This window comes from Lepidochelys olivacea (assembly GCF_965140295.1).
Source record: "Lepidochelys olivacea isolate rLepOli2 genome assembly, chromosome: 11".
Taxonomy (NCBI): Eukaryota; Metazoa; Chordata; order Testudines; family Cheloniidae; genus Lepidochelys; species Lepidochelys olivacea.
In genome coordinates, this window is record NC_140421.1 from 33,591,945 (window position 1) to 33,614,350 (window position 22,406).

The 22,406-nt window shown below is 43.1% G+C and overlaps 1 protein-coding gene across 6 annotated transcripts in view; it reads right to left on the reverse strand.

The window, feature by feature from the left end:
• The window catches only part of RBMS1 (RNA binding motif single stranded interacting protein 1), a 207,239-nt gene that overhangs the window by 124,280 nt on the left and 60,553 nt on the right, over window positions 1-22,406 (reverse strand). For 2 of the 6 annotated variants that reach the window (XM_084643424.1, XM_084643423.1), the window contains exons 1-3: window positions 4,287-4,327; window positions 1,808-1,884; window positions 788-1,095 (exon numbers count right to left, since the gene is read on the reverse strand). The exons of 2 other annotated variants lie outside the window; for them this stretch is intronic. In XM_084643424.1, coding sequence (XP_084499550.1) covers window positions 788-1,095; window positions 1,808-1,884; window positions 4,287-4,312 — 411 coding nt within the window. In that variant the 5' untranslated portion in view covers window positions 4,313-4,327. 2 more of the 6 variants (XM_084643425.1, XM_084643429.1) reach the window with 2 other exon arrangements.

Here is a 22,406-nt window from a genome sequence, read left to right on the forward strand (position 1 = left end):
GTTATTCTAGCTGGCAGGTGTCATCCCCTCACCCCCAATTATTTTTTGGGGGGTGGGGCAGGGGCGTAGTTGGGTGGAGTGGTTTGAAGATGTTCCATTCAGCCATTTTACAGGCTCAAATACTCAGATAAAATGAGTGCATTTCAAAAACAAAATAAATTAGTACTGAAATACATTATATATAATGTATATCTTTACAAAAGCAACAATGATGTTAATAAAGTGCAACATTAGAACTGAGCTCACACAAGGTCAGGAACTTTGAAAGAATGGACTCCACAGCAAGAAGAGGTTACTCAGCTCGTGCAATAACTGCAGTTCTTCAAGATGTACCCCCCTATGGGTGCACCACCTCCAGTGCACATGCAACTTTGAGCCCTGTATCAGAGACTTTTCCTCTCGCAGTGCCCATGCGTCCCTATGCCTCCTTGTGCCAGGCACCTATATAAGAATGTGTGAGCAAACTGCCTTCAGTTCCTTCACCTGCTGAATGTCTCCACAGAGAGCAGTCCAAAGCAGAGGGGAAGGAGGATGGGTTGTGGAACACCCAAAGGGGGACACACCTTGAAGAAATGCAGTTACTGCATAAGATGAATAACTCTTTCTCCGAGTAGTGTCCCTGTGGGTGGGTCCACTTCAGGGGACTTCTAAGCAGTTTCCCCAGAGGGGAATTAGGTAGAAGGTAGGAAAACAAGAAATCAGAGTCCTTAGGGGGAACGTAATACTTTTTAATCCGCTCCTTTGCATGCTGATGGAATAGTAGCAGGTGTTTGCCACACAGTTTTACCTGGATCCAGGAGTGCCTCGCTGATGGGTATGCCACCCTCAAGTGTGTTATTGACTGTAGGACAGCCAATATCTCGTGTTGTGAATCCCTGACCTTTTCTAGTGGAATCTGAAGAATGACAGCTATTCTCTTTATGAGGTCTTGCAATCGCTGAAAATTGTTGGCCATGGAAGGTGGTGGAAGTATAATTGCTTTTTGTGAGGCAGCTGGTTCTGGAGGAGAGGACTGAACAATCCTAGTGTCCCTTTGAGATGGTACCAGTGGTCTGGAGAACTGCTGTTGGTAAGCAGCCGAAGGATCCCGTATGGCTGTGTGGGGGGAGGGAAGAGAGACATACAGAAGAGTAGGGTTTCAGGGTTGGTTCCACCATTCTTGATGATGGTCATTATCTTTTCTGTAACGGTCAATGAATGGGTCCTGACAGGACATGTTGGGAACCCTGGACTGAAACAGAAAAGACTGATTTGAAGTCCCCTTCATCCTCCTCATCCAGTGGAAGAGCCTCCAGAGAAAAGGATGGAGAGTCCCGCAGAACGGGGGACAGTAGCAGGCTGGAGACTGAGGTCTTGGTACCAAAAGACACTTCATACCTACAAGGAGCCGGGATTCAGGCTCATCTGATATGGATGGGTCTCTTGTGTGGCTAAATTCTTACGGTACTGAGTAGGGAATTGGTACCGACATGGACACCGAGATGCAGTAGCTGAAGCTTATGATACCGTCTATGGCAGGTGTGCCGATGTAAGCCCCCCTGATGGAGTCTGGCACCATTGCTTGCTCTGTACTGAGCGTATCAAATTGGTAGGTGCAGACTGAGGGATTGAGCCTGATGGTACTAAAAAGGGGCGCTTACCCTCCTAACCTGCCTCAGACACTGGTTGAGTGTTCCGTCATTAACAGTCTCAGCTTAATCTCCTTGTTCTTCCTTGCCTTCAACCTGAGAGGTAGGCAGAAATTGCACTTCTGGGAGACATGGGACTCCTCCAAATAATGAACACACTTAGAGTAGCCACCACTTACTGGGATAGCCTCTTGGCAGCATAGGCTGCATATGAAGCCTGGTCAGCCAGGCATGCCCCACCAGGAAGACAAGGCTTCTGAAAGAAAGAGAGAGGAGGAGGAAAAACAAAAACAAATAAACAATCCTCTCACTGTTAACACTTACGTAATAAATATAACTACTAGGGCTGTCAAGCGATTAAAAAAATTAACCGTGCGATTAATCGCACTATTAATAATAGAACACCATTTATTTAAATATTTCTGGAGGTCTTCTACATTTTCAAATATATTGAATTACAACACAGAATACAAAGCGTACAGTGCTCGCTTTATATTTATTTTTTATTACAAATATTTGCACTGTACAAAAACAGAAAATAGTATTTTTCAATGTTGTGCAATCTCTTTATCACGAAAGTTGAACTTATAAATGTAGAATTATGTACAAAACCCCCTGCATTCAAAAATAAAACAATGTACAATTTTAGAGCCTCAAGTCACTCAGTCCTACTTCTTGTTCAGCCAATCACTCAGACAAACAAGTTTGTTTACATTTGCAAGAAATAATGCTGCCCGCTTCTTGTTTACAATGTCACATGAAAGTGAGAACAGGCGTTGGCATGGTACTTTTGTAGCCGGCATTGCAAGGTATTATGTCGCAAATATGCTAACCACTTGTACGCCCCTTCATGCTTCGGCCACCATTCCAGGGAACATGCTTCCATGCTGATAATGCTCATTAAAAAAAGTATGCGTTAATTAAATTTCTGCCTAAACTCCTTGGGGGAGAACTGTATATCCCCTTCTCTGTTTTCCTCACATTCTGCCACATATTTCATGTTATAGCAGTCTTGGAGGATGACCCAGCACATGTTGTTCATTTTAAGAACACTTTCACTGCAAAGTTGAGAAAACGCAAAGAAGGTACCAATGTGAGATTTCTGAAGACAGCTACAGCACTCGACCCAAGATTTAAGAATCTGAAGTGCTGTCCAAAATCTGACTGAGACGAGGTGTAAAGCATGCTTTCAGAATTCTTAAAAGAGAAACTACAGAACCCAAACCACCAAAAAAAGAAAATTAATCTTCTGCTGGTGTCATCTGACTCAGATAATGAAAATGAACATGCGTCAGTCTGCACTGCTTTGGATTGTTATCGATCAGAACCCATCAACAGCCTGGACCATGTCCCTTGGAATGGTAGTTGAAGCATGAAGGGACATATGAACCTTTAGCACATATGGCATGTAAATATCTTGCAACGCTGGCTACAACAGTGCCATGCCAATGCCTGTTCTCACTTTCAGGTGACGTAAACAAGAAGCAGGCAGCATTATCTCCTGTAAATGTAAACAAACTTGTTTGTCACAGAGATTGGCTGAACAAGAAGTAGAACTGAGTGGACTTGCAGACTCTGAAGTTTTGCATTGTTTTGGTTCTGAGTGCAGTTACGTAATAAAAAAAATCTACATTTGTAAGTTGCACTTTCAGGACAATGATTTCACTACAGTACTTGTATTTTTCATTTTTACAGTGCAAATATTTTTAATAAAAAATAATATACACTTTGATTTCAGGTTTCAGAGTAGCAGCCGTGTTAGTCTGTATTTGCAAAAAGAAAAGGAGTACTAGTGGCACCTTAGAGACTAATCAATTTATTTGAGCATAAGCTTTCGTGAGCTACAGCTCACTTCAGCTCACGAAAGCTTATGCTCAAATAAATTGGTTAGTCTCTAAGGTGCCACTAGTACTCCTTTTCACTTTGATTTCAATTACAACACAGAATATAATATATATGAAAATATAGAAAAACATCCAAAATATTTAATAAATTTAAATTGGTATTCTATTGTTTAACAGTGCGATTAAAACTGCAATTAATTGCGATTATTTTTTAAATTGCAATTAATTTTTTGAGTTAATCATGTGAGTTAACTGCAATTAATCGACAGCCCTAATAACTACTAAAAACAACTAACGACACTAACAAAACAAACCACTATAAAAAGAACGTGAAATAGCGGAGGCACACTTAAGGTGGGCACGCTAGAGATCCATCTCAGGCTGAGAAGAAGACTGAATGCGGTTCACCTGTGCATCCCTATACAGACTCAGCATCCAGCATGAGGCGGCACAGGGCACATGTGCAGGCCAAACAGGCATTCTAGCAGAAAAGTCTCCAATTAAGGGCTTGAGAGGTGCCTGTGCACCTGCAGTGAAGAGTCCATAGGAACTTAACTGGAAGAAGAACTAACAATGTTCCCTATTGCACACCTTCTATATGAATTCATAAAGAATCTGAAAGCCTCCTGCAACTGGACCAACCACCCTCAGCTCTCATTGCAGCAAAAGCACCTTGTAAAATTGAGCTTTCTATCCATGTTGTGGGCAATAGGGAAGAGAGCTGATGAGACCATAATTTTGACATTTGTGCAATTAACATTTCAGACTTAGCATCGAAGTAATGCCGGACTTTATTTCCCCCTAATCTTTTTACCTTGTATTAAACATCCATAATCCCATGGTAAGTAGATCATTAAACTGTGGAATATTTGAAGCAGCTCCCCAGGTCACTACATAAAACAAATAAAGAAATACTGCTTTTTCTTTTATTGGTGTTTTACTATACTCTGTTGTTAACTAGCACTTTTAATAAGTTCAAATCAACAAAAATATTACACAGTGAATTATGACTCTGCATTCCTTTCCATGAAAGGTTCCCAACCTTTTAACATGTTTAAGGTTTTTAAACACCCAAACAAGTTTAAGCTGTAGTTCTGATTCCTTCAAAAGTTTTCCCTATATTTGGAGCATATTTTGAGACCAATTAACTTTAAGCCAAGACTAAGCAGGCCTATAGTTTAATTAAACCAGTGCAACTCTGGGTAAAGTAGTAGTCCATGTAGTTCAACCAGTGAAAACTCCTGTATATAGACACATAAACTGATTTAAACCCAGTTTATGTTGATTTTAGCTTAAATTAGTGGCAAAACCTAAATCAATAGAAACTGATTTTTATACCAGTTTAAGAGTGACCACACAGGAGTTTACACTAGTTTAAACTAAAATCTACTAGAAACAATTTAGTGAAACGTGTGCAAGTTGTGCATAGATAAGTCCTCTAACATTTGAGTTAGAAACAATGCTAGTTTAAGTTCTCTGCTTAGCTAACACATGGTTCTCCCCTGCACTCTTCTCCCCTCTCTATTTGTAACTCATCCGTTCCCTTTCCTGTTGCATCAGGAAACTGTAAATACAGTGGCTTCTGCAGGGCGCTGTTATAATTACCACAGTGTACTGCAACTGTGAAACTTATGCAAAGTATGTAACAACTACTTCAACAAGCTAGAACAGGCAGAATTTAATGTGGTTCTTTTGGCTTTCTAGAAATCCTTTCTAACAGTTCATCAAGAATGAAAATGATACATTTTTGGAAAATATTTAATTTGGCATAAAATTTTAAGACATAACATTTTCCCCTAAGTAGCTCTCATTATAAAATAAAAGCATCTGCTTTACAGACCACTAAAAACTTTCATAAGACGTTGAAGACTGCGAGCTCTGAAGGAATGCTAGCACAGAGTTCCTAGTCTCCATGACCTTTTATAACTTTTGTTTTATCCTGCCTCTCAAAACAAATCTAGACCAATAATAGAATGTTTAGAGCTGTGAAAAATGCACTCACCAATACAAAAGAGATGTATTAGTAACAGCTACCATTTTCACCAACTCCTGTGAGAACACATTTTAAACCACCTTCTCCGTATTTTATTTACTTGACTTTAGCACTATGGTGATGTATTATAAACCCTGTCAAGCCTCTGGAAAAGGTTCCCCCCACCCACTGAGTAATCCTGGTTTATAGTTTACTACGCTTTCTGAAATGTGTTAAGTCAAGCATTCTTCAGAGTTGAAAGTTTCAAAAAAGAAACAGCAGACATTCAAGACAAAACATACACTTGTTTTCTCCCAAGTATGTGTGCGTGTGTATATATATTTACACACACACTCATATAATATACATATACACACACTGTAAAACAATTAAGCATTCAAACAAACAGACAAAAGGGTAATGCAGCAACCCTTTTTTTTAAGTAAGAAATCTTAAACAGCAATTTCATTTTTTCAAAATATAGAAAACGTAATCGATCACTTTTTCTAATCTAGAATGTCATATCTGACTGGTTAGGGCGCTTCCTTTTATTTTTTTTCATTCAAGTTTGTATTATACCTATAGAAACTCACTGATTATTTATGCTTGAGAGATCAGATTTGCTCAGTGCTATACAAACATCTTTATAGGACCATTACAAAAAACAATAATAAATGTGAGCTTTCTCTGCACTGATATTCAATAGAAAAGCTCAGAGTCTGGTTAAGTCCATGTAAGGTCATTAATGTCAAACATACTTCATATGCAACTGATCAGGTCAATGCAAGGAATAAAATAATACAAGTCTTACCAATTTGAAAAAATAAACTACTAACCATAATACAACAAACTCAGTTATAAACTAAGTGTATTTGGTCTCTTTCTCCAATCCCTCCCCCTCCCTTATACATGCACATTCATAGAACAGTATTGTGCAAGAACTATTTCTTAGATTTTTCTACAGCGTTTCATGCTTTAAATTCTGACCATGCCAGTTATACTCCTTGATCTCATAAATTTAATGAGGTCACTTGACATGCATGTTTACAAAAAAGAAAACTGAAGCAAGAGAAGAAAAAAACAAAACAAAACCCTACAGAGCTATCAAATGGTATATAGGATTACAGGTATAGCATCTTGATACCTTAAACCCATCATCCTGAAAGTGAAACATTTTTTACTTGAGACTAGCAATGGTTTGTTTCATTTAAATATTTTCTAAATGCCAGTTTTATCTTCAAACTCCAAGAAAACCCCACCGATGACATAGAAATTGCTGTGAACAGAGCTGCATGAAAGGATTAATCAACTGCATAGTACGTCAGTCTCTAAACAAGGCAAAACACTAAATCAGAGTTAGATTCCTCACCTGCAGTTACACCCAGTTAATCTGCTTGAAAGCAGCAAACTATGTAAATCTACTTATACTGGTGAGATAAACATTACAGTCATCAAAATGTAACAAGAACCATTGTTACCAGGCAAAGCTGTTAAAAATAAATTTAAAAAAAAAAAATCACATGGCTTTCTTACAGAAGCTCAGATACCGATCCAGCATCTATTGGTGAGACTCAATGGTTATTTCATCCTAAACCTAAATAGCTACTTGCTCTGGCCCCCAAAAATCAGAGATGAGGAAAAGTGGGCTGAACACAGTGATTTAAAATCCCAAATCAAATGTCTACAGCAGCTCTACAGATAGAGCAGATGGAAGGGAGGAGACCCAATTTTCCATCACATTGGCGTTACACAGGCGTAAATATGTTGTCTTCATTGTTACTACTTTGGATTTACACAGGCGTAACTGAAAGGGGAAAATTCAGGTTCCTTATATACGTAGGTTGTATTGAAGAGAGACCTAAAAGAGTCTACAGCAGAGGGTGAAGAGGTATTACCACTTACTATAGCCTCTTCACAGTAGATAGAATATCCTCCTTTAAAGGAAGAGTAAAAATATTTGACTGTATTTAGCCACTTTCACGTATAATCAGAACTGTTTTGACAGACAAACTACTGAAGTATAAAACCAACTGGGATAGGCAATGCATTGCCCACATTCTTCAGCCAGACTTGAACCTGCATTCTGTTTTTGTCAGAGCATTACCTGCCAAGTTACTACTCACTTTTGCAGCTTCAAACTTTGACATGAGCTCAGTAGGAGCATTTTTAATGTGCTCTTGTCTGTCCGCAATGCAGGCAAATCCTATTTAACACAGATGACTTCAGAGACCAGAGCTTGCTGCTCACCCTACCACTATAGAAGAGAAAAAGATTAGGCACCACCCACCTCTGTCTGACCTGAAAATGAAGTAGCTGACTGGCTCCTAGAAACCTGAGTTACACAGAGAGACACAGATAGCAAGCATAGTACTGTAATCACAGATTCCTTTGTAAAATTAACATTACTTTTAGGCAACAAATAGATTGTATCAGTGAAATCCTGGCCTCACTGAAACCATTGGGATTTTTGCCATGGATTACAATGAGGCAAAATTATATTACAATTCCTTCCCACTAAAACTGACAGGGTACTTTTTTCCTTTTGCTGATAGATTGCAGTCAACTTTCAGCCACAATCTGGCACCAACCAGAAATTATGATAGAAAAAACATATTTTATCATCAAAGATTTAGGATTCTATTAAAATCTTACACCATTCTGCTACCACTAAAAACACATTATAATTAAAAAGCCAGCACAGGCTATCCCAGAGTATTTACTTTTCATTTTTAAAATTCTTTTAACTCCTCTGTCTCATATACTGAATACTCCCTTTTACCATAGAAGAAAACTAGCCTCTTAGAATAAAATACAAATACAAATGTTCTGAAAATGGATTAGATTTAATTGTACATTAGTAAATCTACTTTATAACAAACGGAGAATTAGACTCGTATCCTGTGACACTAATTCATCCATGCAGGTGAAGTCTAAGTGAAAATGAAATCACCAAGTCACTCTTATTCCCAATGAAGTCAATAGGAGTTTTGCACACACTTCAGTGGGAAAAGTTCTCAAACCCCAGCTCCCTATGTAGGAAATGTTTGAATAGAGAATGGCTCAACACGAACAAAAGAATGCTTTGGTACCCGGGGTCTTAAGACTACATAATACCCACACATTCATTTCTTTCTCTGCTACTGAAAAAGAAAAAAAGGTCTGTTTGTTTTTCTAATTCAGTCAGGCCTTTTAGCTCTTTGAATCTAAGGAGTGCACTGTGAAAAGAAGAGCATCTTATCAGCATGCTCCAGACCAGCAGGCTAACTCAGATCCCTACACAAAACATACAACCCTTCCAGTAAAAAGGCCTCACCCTCAGAGTTTTCCTCCCTATTTCCTTGCTAACACCCTGTTGCACGCTAACAAACAAATGAACACACCAGACCCTAAGGTGCCTTAATTAACTATCCTGTCAGGTAATTTAAGAAAATAGTGTCTAACACATTGGCTTCCCTTACAAAGTATGTGGACACACGATACAAGAGCTGCACTGTGGTTGTATCGGGGGGATTTATTTAAAAAAAAAAATCACCACCCAGTAATATTTTATCACATACACACACTTCAGATGCAAGATGCAATGATAATGACACAATGTTGGGTGTCATCTGCAAAACGTTGTTGAGATAGCATTGTAAGTGATTTGTACAATAAGGAGAGTGATCACTTTAGATAAGCTATTACCAGCAGGAGAGTGGGGTGGGGGGAGAGAAAACCTTTTGTAGTGGTAAACACCCATTTTTTCATGCTTTGTGTGTATAAAAAGATCTTCTATACTTTCCACAGTATGCATCCGATGAAGTGAGCTGTAGCTCACGAAAGCTTATGCTCAAATAAATTGGTTAGTCTCTAAGGTGCCACAAGTACTCCTTTTTTTTTTTTTACAATAAGGATGTTCCTTTAAAATGGGGGACGAGAGCAGCAAGTGAGCAAGAAAGCCCACTTAAACTCCAAGTAAAGATAAACCTAATGTAAACTGTTGCACTGGTTATCATAAACCTAATAATTCACATGCTTACCTATCAGAGAAACATACATGCATTGGAATTTTTTTTAAAAATCCATTAAAATCAATAATTCTATGAAGCCCTGTAGTAAAGTGACTCTCCATTACAATGTGATGTGATCTGATATTTCTATCTTTAATGCATCCTAACTCCACAGAGAGTGACAATACATCCTTTACCATTATTATGATAATTTGTTTCTATTGCTGAGGGGGGCGGACACAAAAGGGGATTTATGTTTCCTCCCTCCCCAGCCCCCAAGAAAATACATGAGAGTGGGGGGTGGTTGTGAGTTGATTGTTTTTTCGGTCAACCAGGCATCTTGTCACTGACTTCTAATCCATGTAACCTTTTTCTATACAAACACGAGGGTCCTCACTTTTCCTGACAAACCTGAAGCACGTGATTTTTGTTTGTCTGGCCAAAGGTTCAATGAAAACGGGTCTGTTTTGTAGTAAATAATTGTGTGACGACGCCAACACTAAAAATCAGAAACAGGAAACAGTTTTCCTAATTTCTCCCACCCCCACCGCAGCAGGGGATGTTGGTCTAACCATTCCAGCTGCTTTCAAAACTTAAGATGCTAAAATGTCCGTTTCAAAACAGTTCCGTAGATGTGAATGGTCCAAGCTTATCGAAACTATCTGTCTGCTCATAAAATGTCACAGGGTTTCCCTCGCACTGCTAGGGGGAGGCCGGGGGCGGCGGCGGGTGACGCTCAGCCGCGACAGCAGAGGGGTTTTTGGAGCGTATGGGGCTTTTTTGTTTGTTTTGAAAGCACGTTCGCCCTTCTTGTCATTTTATCAGAAAGGAAAAACATTCAGCCTGAAGTTTCGATTTTCAATGCATGTTGCAACTTCACTCCTTTAAAAACAAAACAAAACAAAAACAAACAAAAAAGAACCGTGGCGCAGCGCCCAGCACATCCAGAGCTCCCTAGGCGCCACACAACACCCCCCTCCACCGCTAGGGCCAGCCGGCTGAAGTCGCCTGACCGGCACCAGATCGCCTTTCTTTCGGGGACCCAACAAGGTCACACGCAGCCTCGGAGCGGGGGGACTCTCCGTGCAAGCCAGCGGGACGCGAGCAGCGGAGCGCTAAGGGAGTGGAAGTTACAGGTCCCCCCCCGCGATGTACCCACTCCTCCCCTTCCCCTGGGGGGGGGGGGCGCTGCTCTCTTACCTGTTTCCTATAGGAAGCCCTGCTGCCGCCCGCCGGGTTACTGCTGCTATTGGGGAAAATCATCGCCCCGCCTAAGCCCCAGCTTCCCCTCGGGATGGGCAGCAACTTTTGTGCCAACTTGCGCGCAGGGGCGGCTGCGGTGCCTCCCTCCCTCCCCGGCGGCTGCCTCCGAGCCGGAGGTCCACGCACGACGACGCCTCTTTCCCCCTTCCGCTCCGGGGATCAGCAGCGCAGCGCCTCCCGCACGAGCAGCAGCGGCCGAAGGGAGCTCATTGATCTGGCGGCGGCGGCGGGCGCTTCCCCAGCGGCGGCAGAGCCGATCCCACCTACCAGCGGCCTCAACCACCGCCCAGAGAGAGCGCGGCGCCGCAGGAGACGGCCCACAGCAGGCTCTGCGCCCGGCTCCTGCGCCCGGCCTGCCCCGCACGCTGCCGCCTCCTGCCCTGGCCGCTCTGCTCTGCGCAGGGGCGCTCAGCAGCCACCCACTGCGCGGGGCCCCGGAGGAGCAGGCGGCGGCCGCCCCTGCCCCGCCGAATGGTTGCTTCTGGCCCCCGCATTCCGCACATTCCACGGTGCAGCCAGCAGCTCCCTGCGCACCAGCGGCGGCAGCACTTCGCCCCTGGGCCAGGCGCTCCGCGGCCAGGTGAGCGCAGCAGGAGGAGGGACGTGTCGCCTCCGCTTCACCTGGGGAAGGGCCCGAGTATGCAGCCAGCAGCTGTCTGCTCTGGTCCTTTACTCTGCAGGGCCAGCAGCAAAGCACCTCCCCCCACAGCCGCGCCTTCGATAGAGCTGGGCAGCCCTGGCCCGGACGCACAGTTCAGCCGCACAAGCGCAGGGGGAGATCGGGCCAGAACCGGCCACCCTGAGGTTCTGCATGCTCGACCTCTAGACCAAGGTGGAAACCAGGTGCAAATCGAGAATGGATCGAAACTCGTTCAGTGGATCAGAAGGGGGTGACTTCTCACGTGGCCGGGGGTTTGAAAACCAGCATCTGGCTCTGGCATTTTCCAGCAGCTCAAAACTCTGGATCTAAACACCCAGGACTTTGGGGTGAGAAGCCACCATAGTCAGAAATCTAGTTCAGAACTTTGCAACTTGTGTACATCTCTTCAAATATCTGATCCCCTTCTCACACATACACAAGGTCAGAGAGAGATTGCAAATTTACTTTTCAAAAGGACCAAACCCTGTAGTCAATAGGAATTTTGCCAATGATTTCAGTAGCGATAGGATTTAATTCAAAATACAGGACTCTGCCTTACACAAATTGATTTTGCCTGTGTGAAATTAACTGAATTGTCCCTCATGGCCTGAACAAGGAACAAAAGTCATAAAGTCCAAAGTCTAGCCTTATACTCTGAGATGGCTAGCACAGTTTTAGGGAATTCATCCATCCTAAATCTCACCAATTCCTCCGAATAAGCTTTTTTGAAGTTGGAGGGAAATCCCATTTTTCTGCCAAAATTTAGGGCCTTGGGAAGTTTTGCAGTTACCGGAAAATTAGATTCCTCAGGTTTGTTGAGGGAAAGGGCTGCAACTGCCTTCCAAATTTTAGATGTGTTACGTAGAACTCTGAACCCTTTTTGTTGTGTACCCATCATTGGTTATAACTAGCAGTCTCGTCTATAAAATAAAATTAGATTTTGTTCAACTCCGTAATTTCATACAGGTGACTCTGTAAGAGGACCTTCCGCTGAGGACACCTAGTTTCAAGGTTTCCTTTGGTATTTTTAAATTCTCTTTGATAGTAAGCACTCTCTCCAAAAATTGATTGGGAACATAGATTGCTGGAAAGAAACATAGATTTGCCACTTGGTTCACCAGTGAAATGTTGAGCTGCATCCCAGAACAGCTATGCCAGCTCTAGAGTGTTTGGTGCTGGTAGCAACTTGGAAAATGTCCACCCCTCTCAACCTTCAGTTACTTTTTGCAATAAGCAGTCACTAAATATTTTCGTGCCATTGCATTTTGCTGCCCTAGACAACAGCCTATTCTAGTATAGCGAACAGTGAGAAAGCAGTGCTGCTTGGCAGAATTGTTATCTGTGTACCAGTAAACACCGCCAAAACACAAAAAAACCCCACACAGCACCTAAAAACTCATCCACAGTTACGTTCCATGTTAAACCTGACCTTTGAATAACTGTTCAGAGCTAGTCAAAAACCATGCCCAGCGTGTGGTATGTGCACATGCAATCTTAATTCTGCATGCTTTGAATTAGTATTTCTAAGGCAATAGAAGAACTGCACAGTACTGGCAGCACAGTCTTCTAATAGTCAACAAAAATGAGAAAGATCTTCACGAATCCTCTACTCTTACAAAATGACTTTGGGGGTAGCAGACACGGGAATTGATATCTTCCCCCCCAGATGACAAAGGATTCTGAGGAACTTCACTTTTCCCTTGTTTCCCAATACAATTAAAAACTGGCAGGATGTAGACATCTCCTATTCCATCACAGGTATTTTTAAGGCACCAATCACTGTGGTAGTTAGACACCATTACAGGAATTAAAAGATTTAAGAACATTTCAAAAGGGAACTCTAAAAGCAGGAACTCTGCACTTTCATCCCCAGGTTGCTATTCTTTAGAGAGGATGTGGATTTCCCTTTCGTGGATTCACCATGTGGCACACGTTTTTTCATGGACAATACATACTCTGTTTTTCTAACGTTTGTGGTATAAAACATGTAACATTAAACCATTCAGTGAAAATTTGATAGAAAATATCACCCTCAAGAGATATTTGTTTTATTTATGCTTTTGTTTAAAGGAGATTTGCAATGGCATTTTCAGAGGAGAAAGTGTGTTAGCCTTGATGTCCTGGCCAAAGTAGCATTCAGCCTACCAAAATCCTCCCTGCATATCCAAATGGATAAGGTAATCTTCCTCAATTCTTGCCCTAAATTATGAAACAGTCTTGCCTTGTGTGCTGTTAAACAATAGCTATGTTCTACCCCAGAGCCGGTAGTGGCATTTTAGTGATGTGATGGTGGGTGAAGTGATTTCTGTGTGTGGGAGTGAGTGTGCATGAGAGAGAGAGAAGACTAATAAGGCTCGACAGTACCTTCTGGGAGGGAAGGTGTTATATAGGTTTAGGATTTTACTAAGCACTTTCCCTACATCTTTTCTAGGATAAAAGGATCATTCCATGTTTGCAGATAAGACCCTCAGTCTTACCCCGCTAAGAGTAAAAATATTGAAACAGACTCTTTGAAATGTATACAGAAGTGGAAATTTTAATCACATTTGTCAAGGAAATGCATATTAATTGTGTTATAACAGATGTGTACCTATGTACTAGTATGCAGGTACCTTCCTGGTTATAGTTATAAATATGTACTTCAGTTTGTTCTTGAGGGGTATTGGTAAGCATGGAGGTTCTAAAGGTACCTGGATTAATATTTTGACAGTTTCTTTAACTAGCAGGAGTTGCTCAGTCAAAAAAGAAGGTGGCTTGCAGAGCAGAGCTAGTTATATTTTGTGGTTAAAATCTTCATGCATTGCATGTTTATTGTTCAGAGACAGTTAAAGATGCGTATTTGTAGATAAATTAAGGCCAGATCTGAGTTGAGCATACCACTAAAGGGTATCTGAAGATTTAGACAGCAACAGGAAGCCTTCAAAGGAGCTAGAGAATATCTGGAAAATTTGGAAGCTTCCAAGTAATTACCATCAATCTCAGCAAACAGCAGACTGGTGAAACCAAACCCTTATTCTGTAAACAGTTCCACATACATAAATCACAGCTTCATGATTCAAATCAAACCCCTGGTTTCTTACTTTACACAAAGCTAAATAAACTCTGTGGAAACCCTCCATCAAGGGTCATTCACTGCTGTGGTGGGACAGTTACTGTTTCTACCACCTCCCTCCCTAGAAGGTTCTGTTTTAGTAGGGTAACTTTAGTTTCCGCTAGGGGCTTCTAGAGCCTAGTCTGGATGTTCTGAATTCATGTATTCTGCCAGCTGCCCTGGCCATGTCCCCTCGTGAGCCAGTGCCACCCATTTGGGGGGCTGCCTAAACACACCCCTGGTGCAGGGAAGGTTATGAGCACTTTGTACTCTCCCCTTCCAATTGGGTCTTTCTACTGTAACTCCCAAGGAGATTACCTAGATTCCTGGGGCTCTGTCTGCTGGCAGAATGGGAGAGGAACACTGTCCCTGGTAGGGAGAGGGAGCCAAGGCATACTCAGAGTCTGCCTGGCAACCAATAGGGAGTGAGATGCCTCACCCAGGGAGTTTAGGAAAGAGGAGAAGACATTTTTTAGTCAGTCTGGAGCCAGCCAGGGCAAGGGCAGGACTGGTTGTGTGGGGAGCTGGTGAGTCTCAGGCCTGCATGCAGGGTTTCCGCTGAGAACTGGCCCCTAGGGACCTGAAAGCAAGATCCCTCAGCGGGGCTCTTCCTTCTCCGCTGATGATTCCCAGTTTGTAGAGTTTTGCTGGGAAACTTCCCCAGCCAGGCTGAGTTAGCCCTCCAGCTCCCTAGATGAGACCAGTCACCACATGGTCAGCTCTGTCCTGTCTGCTAGTTCAGGTTGCTGCCTGCTGTGAGTGTGCCTGGATGCTGGGCTAGGAGACTACAGTTTGGATTTTAGTACAGTTGTGTAATCTGCACCTTGAGCCCTGCACCCCTTTGTGGTGAGGGGAAATCCTGGGACCAGAACAGCCTGATTCCTGCCTGAAGAGGATCTCTGCCAGCAGAGATCAGCCCCTCTGCAGTGACTGAGGAGTCCAGAGTCATCTCTGGACCTGAGGATCATTCATGGAGTTTGTGAGTGTACCATCTTTTACTCAGCAAGTCAGAGAATTCATTTTGGGGACCTCCTACTCCCTGAACTGTGTCCTCAAGCCAGGGAGGAAGGGTTTGGGGATTTTATAACCTGCTGCCTGTTTCAAGTGTGGAGGAACTTACCACCTTCTCCCACTTGTGAGTCCCTTGGGCTCTACTGAACCCAGTCAGCCACAGTGCTAAACCACTGCAGAAAAGAATTTTGGTGTCATAGGTCATCAAGGGCCCCAACAAAGTACGTGTATCAACGGCACACTAATCTTACATTTGCTACGTCAAGTCATGTGACTAGGAAAAGTCACAGGTATTGGCAGTGTGGGCACCGGTGAACCTAAAAATAGTGTTTTTCCCTGTTACGTTATATTTGTCTCCTGTTTAATATAATTATTGTGTTGAATATATTGTATGTGTTTGTGTTATTTCTTGGAAGTCTCCAACTATCTGGCAAGTAAGTGGGGATTACTCTGTGGTTAGAATTTTCCACCCAAGCTGCCCTGGAGACCCTGCCAGGAAGGAGCGAGGGGGGTGGAGGCCACCAAATAATTCATCGGAAAAAATAAAAGAAGATACACCCTGCTGAGTGGGTGGCGGGATCCAGAAAAACCCAGACCTGTCCATCAAAACCTGTAAGCAGACTGGCATTAAAGAAAGTAACCGGATGGAGAGAGGGCACTACATTGGAGGCACCACTGGGATCCCGTCTTTTAAACTCAGACCTTATATACACCCCTGCTGTCTTCCTGGGAAATTAAGTAAATTCCCAGTATGGATTGCCAGAAGAGGCTTGTAACTTGGTGTGAGCTGGAGGAAGGTGACCCTGAATGCCACTTCCTGCTCACTAATGTACCCACTGAATGGGAAGTTAGACAAATTGAAGATGAGATTGCTAATGTTAGAGAATGGGGAACCTGTGTGGTTCGGAGTCATATGCAAGCAAAAGGGGAAGCTACTTTATCCCTTCTTGTAGAGGGCAAGATTATATTGTCTACTGTAGTGATCCTCCATGTAATTCTACCAGATGGAGAGAAGGAAGGATAGAAGGTAACCACACAAGCACAATCACATTTTCCCTCCCCATCTTCCCCACTATCTGAAACCATCAATTTTCAGTCCAAATTGGGGGACTTTCTTAGGAAGGAAGGGACGACCATGACTGAATTAAGGACTCTTTTGGGAAATAATCCTGTACCTCCTCCCAGGTCTACGGACCAAATAATTTTTGCTATGAGACAAGCAATAGGAGAGTCCATAAAGACAGTATATGAATTGGGCCCTTACAGAAAGCTGAAGTTCTTTTCAGGCATTAAACCAGTGCCTGTAGGGGAAGATAACTATGACACTTGGAGGCATCAACTAAATCAGATGATGCAGGAATGGCAATGTAGTGAGGCTGAAAAGAGGAAACGTGTGGCAGAAAGCCTGCGAGGACCTGCAGGGAATGTGCATTGAAAGCCAGCAAGCCTGTTGCCACTGTTGATGACTATCTCTCTGCGATGGAGGATGCCTTTGGGAGCCTAGAGACAGGGGAAGACCGCTACTTTCAATTTCGGTCCTGTTACCACCAGCCAGGTAAAAAACTATCTATCTATCTTCACAGATTGGAACCATCCCTTCAACTGTGCATCCGCGTAAAGGCACCGAGAGGAGCAAGGAACAGAGTACAACTAGAACAGATCATACGAGGTGCCATTTATGATGACTTTCTAATTATGAAGCTGCAACTTGTAGACCGATTGGACAGTCCTCCAGAATTCCATCAATTGCTGTGAGAAGTCTGGGACGAGGAGGAAAAGAGAACTATTAGAGAGAGGAATAAGATCTCAGTAAGTAGGACCGTTGCTCCTAACAAACTGAAGGATGACCCTTGTCTGTCCACCACTGAGGACCTCCATCAACAGCTTAAAACTTTGACAGCACAGCTCACTGAATTTATGACAAGTAAGATGCCTCAGGGGTCACCTAGTGAAATTCTTCCACCAACTTTGACAGAAAGAAAGTACCCTTCCTTTTGCCCAGGGAGAGGGGACCACAACAGAGAACCTGTAAATAAAACCTTGGTGACCCTCCCAAGGAACAAGAGATTCTGCTACCAATGTGGTGAGGAAAGGTACATTGCCACCCAGTGTGACAACCCGAGGAACGAAAAGAAGGTAGCACAACAAAAAAGGGAGCTACAGGGAAACTCCCAAGGATCCCAGTAATGGAACATACTGGAGCCATTACAGTCAGAGCTCCACTAAGTTGTGTTATGAACAGCCTTCCTGGAGCCCATTCCCAGAGGGATTAATAGGCCCAACAGCAGTAGTTAATGTGATGGTAGAAGGGATTCCTTGTAGGGCCTTGCTGGACAGTGGATCTCAGGTCACCATCATTACTAGAGAATTCCATCAGCAATTCCTGCTTCAAGTGAAGATCTAGCCTCTAGAGCAGGGGTAGGCAACCTGCAGCATGCGAGCTGATTTTCAGTGGCACTCACACTGCCCGGGTCCTGGCCACCGGTTCGGGTGGGGCTCTGCATTTTAATTTAATTTAAAATGAAGCTTCTTAAACATTTTAAAAACCTTATTTACTTTACATAAAACAATAGTTTGGTTATATATTATAGACTTATAGAAAGAGACCTTCTAAAAATGTTAAAATGTATTACTGGCACGCAAAACCTTAAATTAGAGTGAATAAATGAAGACGCGGCACACCACTTCTGAAAGGTTGCTGACCCCTGCTCTAGAGGGATTGGCAATATGGGACCTTAGCAATGCTAGTTACCTGTACGATGGATATGTATTAGTGACTAAGTTTTTCTGCAGAACTGGCTGGATGTTTCCAGGATTGTGATACTCTGGCTTTGATTTGTCCTGAGATGCAAAATTCTGATGGCATTCCCATACTGCTTGGAATCAACAGCAACATGTTCCAGTCTTTGGCCACTCTTTGTGGTCATTTGGGCCAGAAGACCCCAGGCATGGTTTCGCCCTCCCTGGCAAGAGCCAACCCTGGGCTCATCCACAACGCATTATGACCATGATAGCTCTGTTGATGAGTCACTAGGGAAAGTTGTAAGAGTATCCAAAGCTGTTTTGTCCATACCCCCACATGGTGAGATTGACTTGAGAAGAAAACTTGAGAAGCACAGTCGCAGCCTTCCTCATACAGTGATGACGGTGTCCTCTGCTGGAGATAACTTCCCTAGTTGTCTGATGGTTCAGAGAGGTTTACTGTCCTTACTACAGATGGAGGAAGCTGGCATTATGGTAAGAGTAAGAAATGAAAACAACCATCGATAGCCATCAGGAAAGGAACGGTGTTAGCATGATTGTATAGGGTAGAGAGTGTTGTGAGCCCTGCAACTGCAGGCAGAAAGCCCTGTAAGGCATTGGATCCTGATCTTTGTAATTCTGGTGATTCTCCTATGTCTCCCAGTTGGAATGACTGGTTGAAAAAACAGCTAAGTGAGAGACTGGATGTGTTTTCCACTGAGGAATAGGATGTGGAGTATGCCATTAACGAGGAACACACCATTCGTTTGGCAGATGACAGGCCTTTTAGGGAGAGGTCCCGAAGACTGGCACCTGCAGACATTGAGGATGTGAGAAAGCATATCCAAGAACTACTGGAAGCAGGAATAATTTCTAAATCCCATAGCCCCTATGCATCCCCCATTGTGGTGGTGCGGAAGAAAAATGGGACTGTGTGCATGTGTGTGGACTATCGCACACTGAATAAAAGGACAATCCCAGATCAATACACTGTACCCAGGGTAGATGATGCCTTAGCTTGCCTAGCAGGAAGCAGATGGTTCTCCGTCTGAGATTTATGAAGCGGCTACTACCAGATCCCGATCAGCTCTGAAGACAAGAGAAAACAGCTTTCATTTGCCCTTTGGGATTCTACCAGTTTGAGAGGATGCCCCAAGGTATCTTGGGAGCTCCTGCTACATTCCAGTGTTTGATGGAGAAGACAGTGCCAGATATGAATTTCTTAGAAGTGCTGGTGTATTTGGATGACTTCATTGTTTTGGGGAAAACTCTGGAAGAGCATGAAGCTCGACTAATGAAAGCGTTAGACCGCCTGGAAGCTAGTGGGTTGAAACTGTCACTTGACAAATGTCAATTTTGTCAGACCCGAGTAAAATATGTAGCCATATTGTGTCAGCAGAAGGTGTGGCGACTGACTCAGAGAAGCTTGAGGCATTAACCACCTGGCCTATACCCAAAGACCTGAAAGCTTTACAATTTTTCCTAGGCTTCTGTGGTTATTACCACCGATTTGTAAAAAATTACTCCTCCGTTGTGAGACCGCTCACCAATTTTACAAGGGGATACCCCCCAACATGGAAGAGAACACCCCAACATAAGCTTGTGAGTCCTCCTGAGAGGTATTTCAAGGTGAACGAACCCTTTGGGGACCGTTGGACTGAGGAATGCAACAACACTTTCCATGCCCTTATTGAGAATGTCACCACTGCACCTGTGTTAACCTTTGCAGACCCTACCAAGCCCTATGAACTGCATGTAGATGCCAGTCTTGATGGATTAGGAGCAGTTCTCTATCAAAATTATGAGAATCAGTGGAAACCCGTGGCCTTTGTCAGTCAAGGGCTGACTGCATTGAAAGACACTAACCCATGCACAAACTTCAGTTTTTAGCTCTCAAATGGGCTGTTGTGGACAAACTTCATGATCATCTATACGGAGCGACCTTTGTAGAAAAACAGATAATAACCCACTTACTTATGTGCAGACCACAGCTAAACTAGATGCTACTGGTCAGCGATGGATGGCTGCTTTGGTTGCTTATGACTTTAAGCTGCAGTACCGATCGGGTCAAACCAATGCAGATGCACTGTCCCTTCACCCTCATAACCCACTCGAGGAAGAGTCTGAGTGGATGAAAATACCTTCTCCTGCTATTTGTGCCACCTGCAAGACCATAATAGGAAAACTGCAGTCCCATTATATAAATGAGGAAAGATATGCTGACACCCTGGGGTTATCTGACAAGGCTATACCCACAATTTATGCAAACCTTGTTGGGCTAAAGGCTTTTGAATTGCCCCAGATAACTCCGACTGAATTGAGAAGAGCTCAGTGGAAAGATTCAGACATTGGGCCTGTGCTGGAAGCTGTGGAAAAGGGTAAAAAACCCATCTCCAAGGCTAACTTTACCCCCGGCACAATTCTTCTCCTAAAAGAGTGGGATCGTTTAGTGATTATTCCGGACCATCCAGACTATAAGGGGCCATGTGCGAAAAGAACTGGTCTTACCCTGGGAATACCAGGAGATGGTGTTGAAGTCTTTGCACAATGACCATGGTTATTTGGGGGATAGACAAGACTTTGGAATTGGTCAAAGACCGGTTTTATTGGCCCAAAATGACAGCATCTGTGGAAAACCACTGCCAACGGTGCTCTTTTGTTAAGCGGAAGACCCTGCCACAAAAGGCAGCATCTATGGTGAACATCACTACAGATGCACCCATGCAATTCATGTGCATTGACTTTTGTTGTCGGAGCCTGATAGAAAAAAACACTCCAGTATATTGGTAGTTACTGACCATTTTACAAGGTATTCCCAACCATATCCCACAAAAGACCAAAAAGTCAGTACAGTGGCCAAAATTTTATGGGATAAATTCTTTATACATTATGGTTTCCCTGCCTGAATCCATTCCGACCAGGGAAGAGATTTTGAAAGCAGACTACCGGTAATTTACGAACTGACAAAAACCCTGGGAATAAGGAAGTCCAGAACCGCTCCTTACCATCCTCAGGGAGATCCACAACCAGAGAGATTCAACCAGACTTTGCAAAACATGTTGGGAACTCTGCATCCATCCCAAAAGATCAGATGGAGTGAGCCATGTCAGTTACCTTGTCCATGCTTATAACTGCACTAAAAATGAGTCCACTGGCTTTTCGCGTTATTATTTAATGTTTGGTAGAGAAGCAAGGCTACCAATTGACTTATGTTTCGGGATATCCTCTGATGAAGCTAGCAAAAAAAAGGTATCTCCAGTACATTCAGAGTCTTAGACGTGACTTGCAGAAAGCTTACAAACTGGCCTCTCAAGCAGCCAGTAAAAGCAACCTTGCCAACAAGCAGAGATGTGACAGTCGGGTCCGTGAACAGGATCTGCTGGTAGGAGCCAGAGTCTTAATCCAAAATCTAGGTCTCACTGGAAAGCACAAATTAGCTGACTGGTGGAATACAAACTCCTACATAGTGGTTGATAAGCTACCAGACTTTCCTGTATACCGCCTTAGGATGGAAAATGGAAAAAATGTTTAAGACTATTCACCGAAACCACCTCTTGCCAGCAGGGCAGTTAATAGGTGAAGAGAACAATAGTGAATGTGGTTCCTCCTGGCCACGCATTACTCGTTCAAGACTAAGGAAGCAAGTTCCTGCAGAAAGAAGCCTTACTGCACAACTTGAATCTGCTGGCAAGGCAGACAGCGAGTCTTTAACCTCCCCTGGAGAAAATGATCCTCATTCACAGAGTAGCTGTGAGGAGAAATTCTTCCCCTATTATCTAATGCCTCTGTAGAAGCGTGAAAGGGAAAAGAGGATTTGTGTGCAGTTATTTTAGTTTGGTTAAGAGACAGAGCAAGAAACAGGCCAACCTTAACCCTAATAACGCGAGATTTGCAGAAGCAGAGTTTGTGCGAGGTGGATGGGAAAACTACAAGGGACCTTGCTTTAAGATAAGATTGGAATGCAATGTTGACTAAGATAATGGGAAGAAAAATGTATAAACAGGACACAGCTATATGTAACAAAAGGGTATAAATATTGCTTTATATTGTTTGTACTTTGAAGACTTGCCTAAGGACAGACACTCTGTCTAATTGCTGTCTTCCCTGCAATTGCATAAATAAATTGTCTCTGACTTGTTGCAAATAACCTAAGAGTGAAAACTGAGTTTTCTTCCACATCTCCTATGCTTCATGAGCTGTTACGTGAGGTAGAAACTGTTACAGAG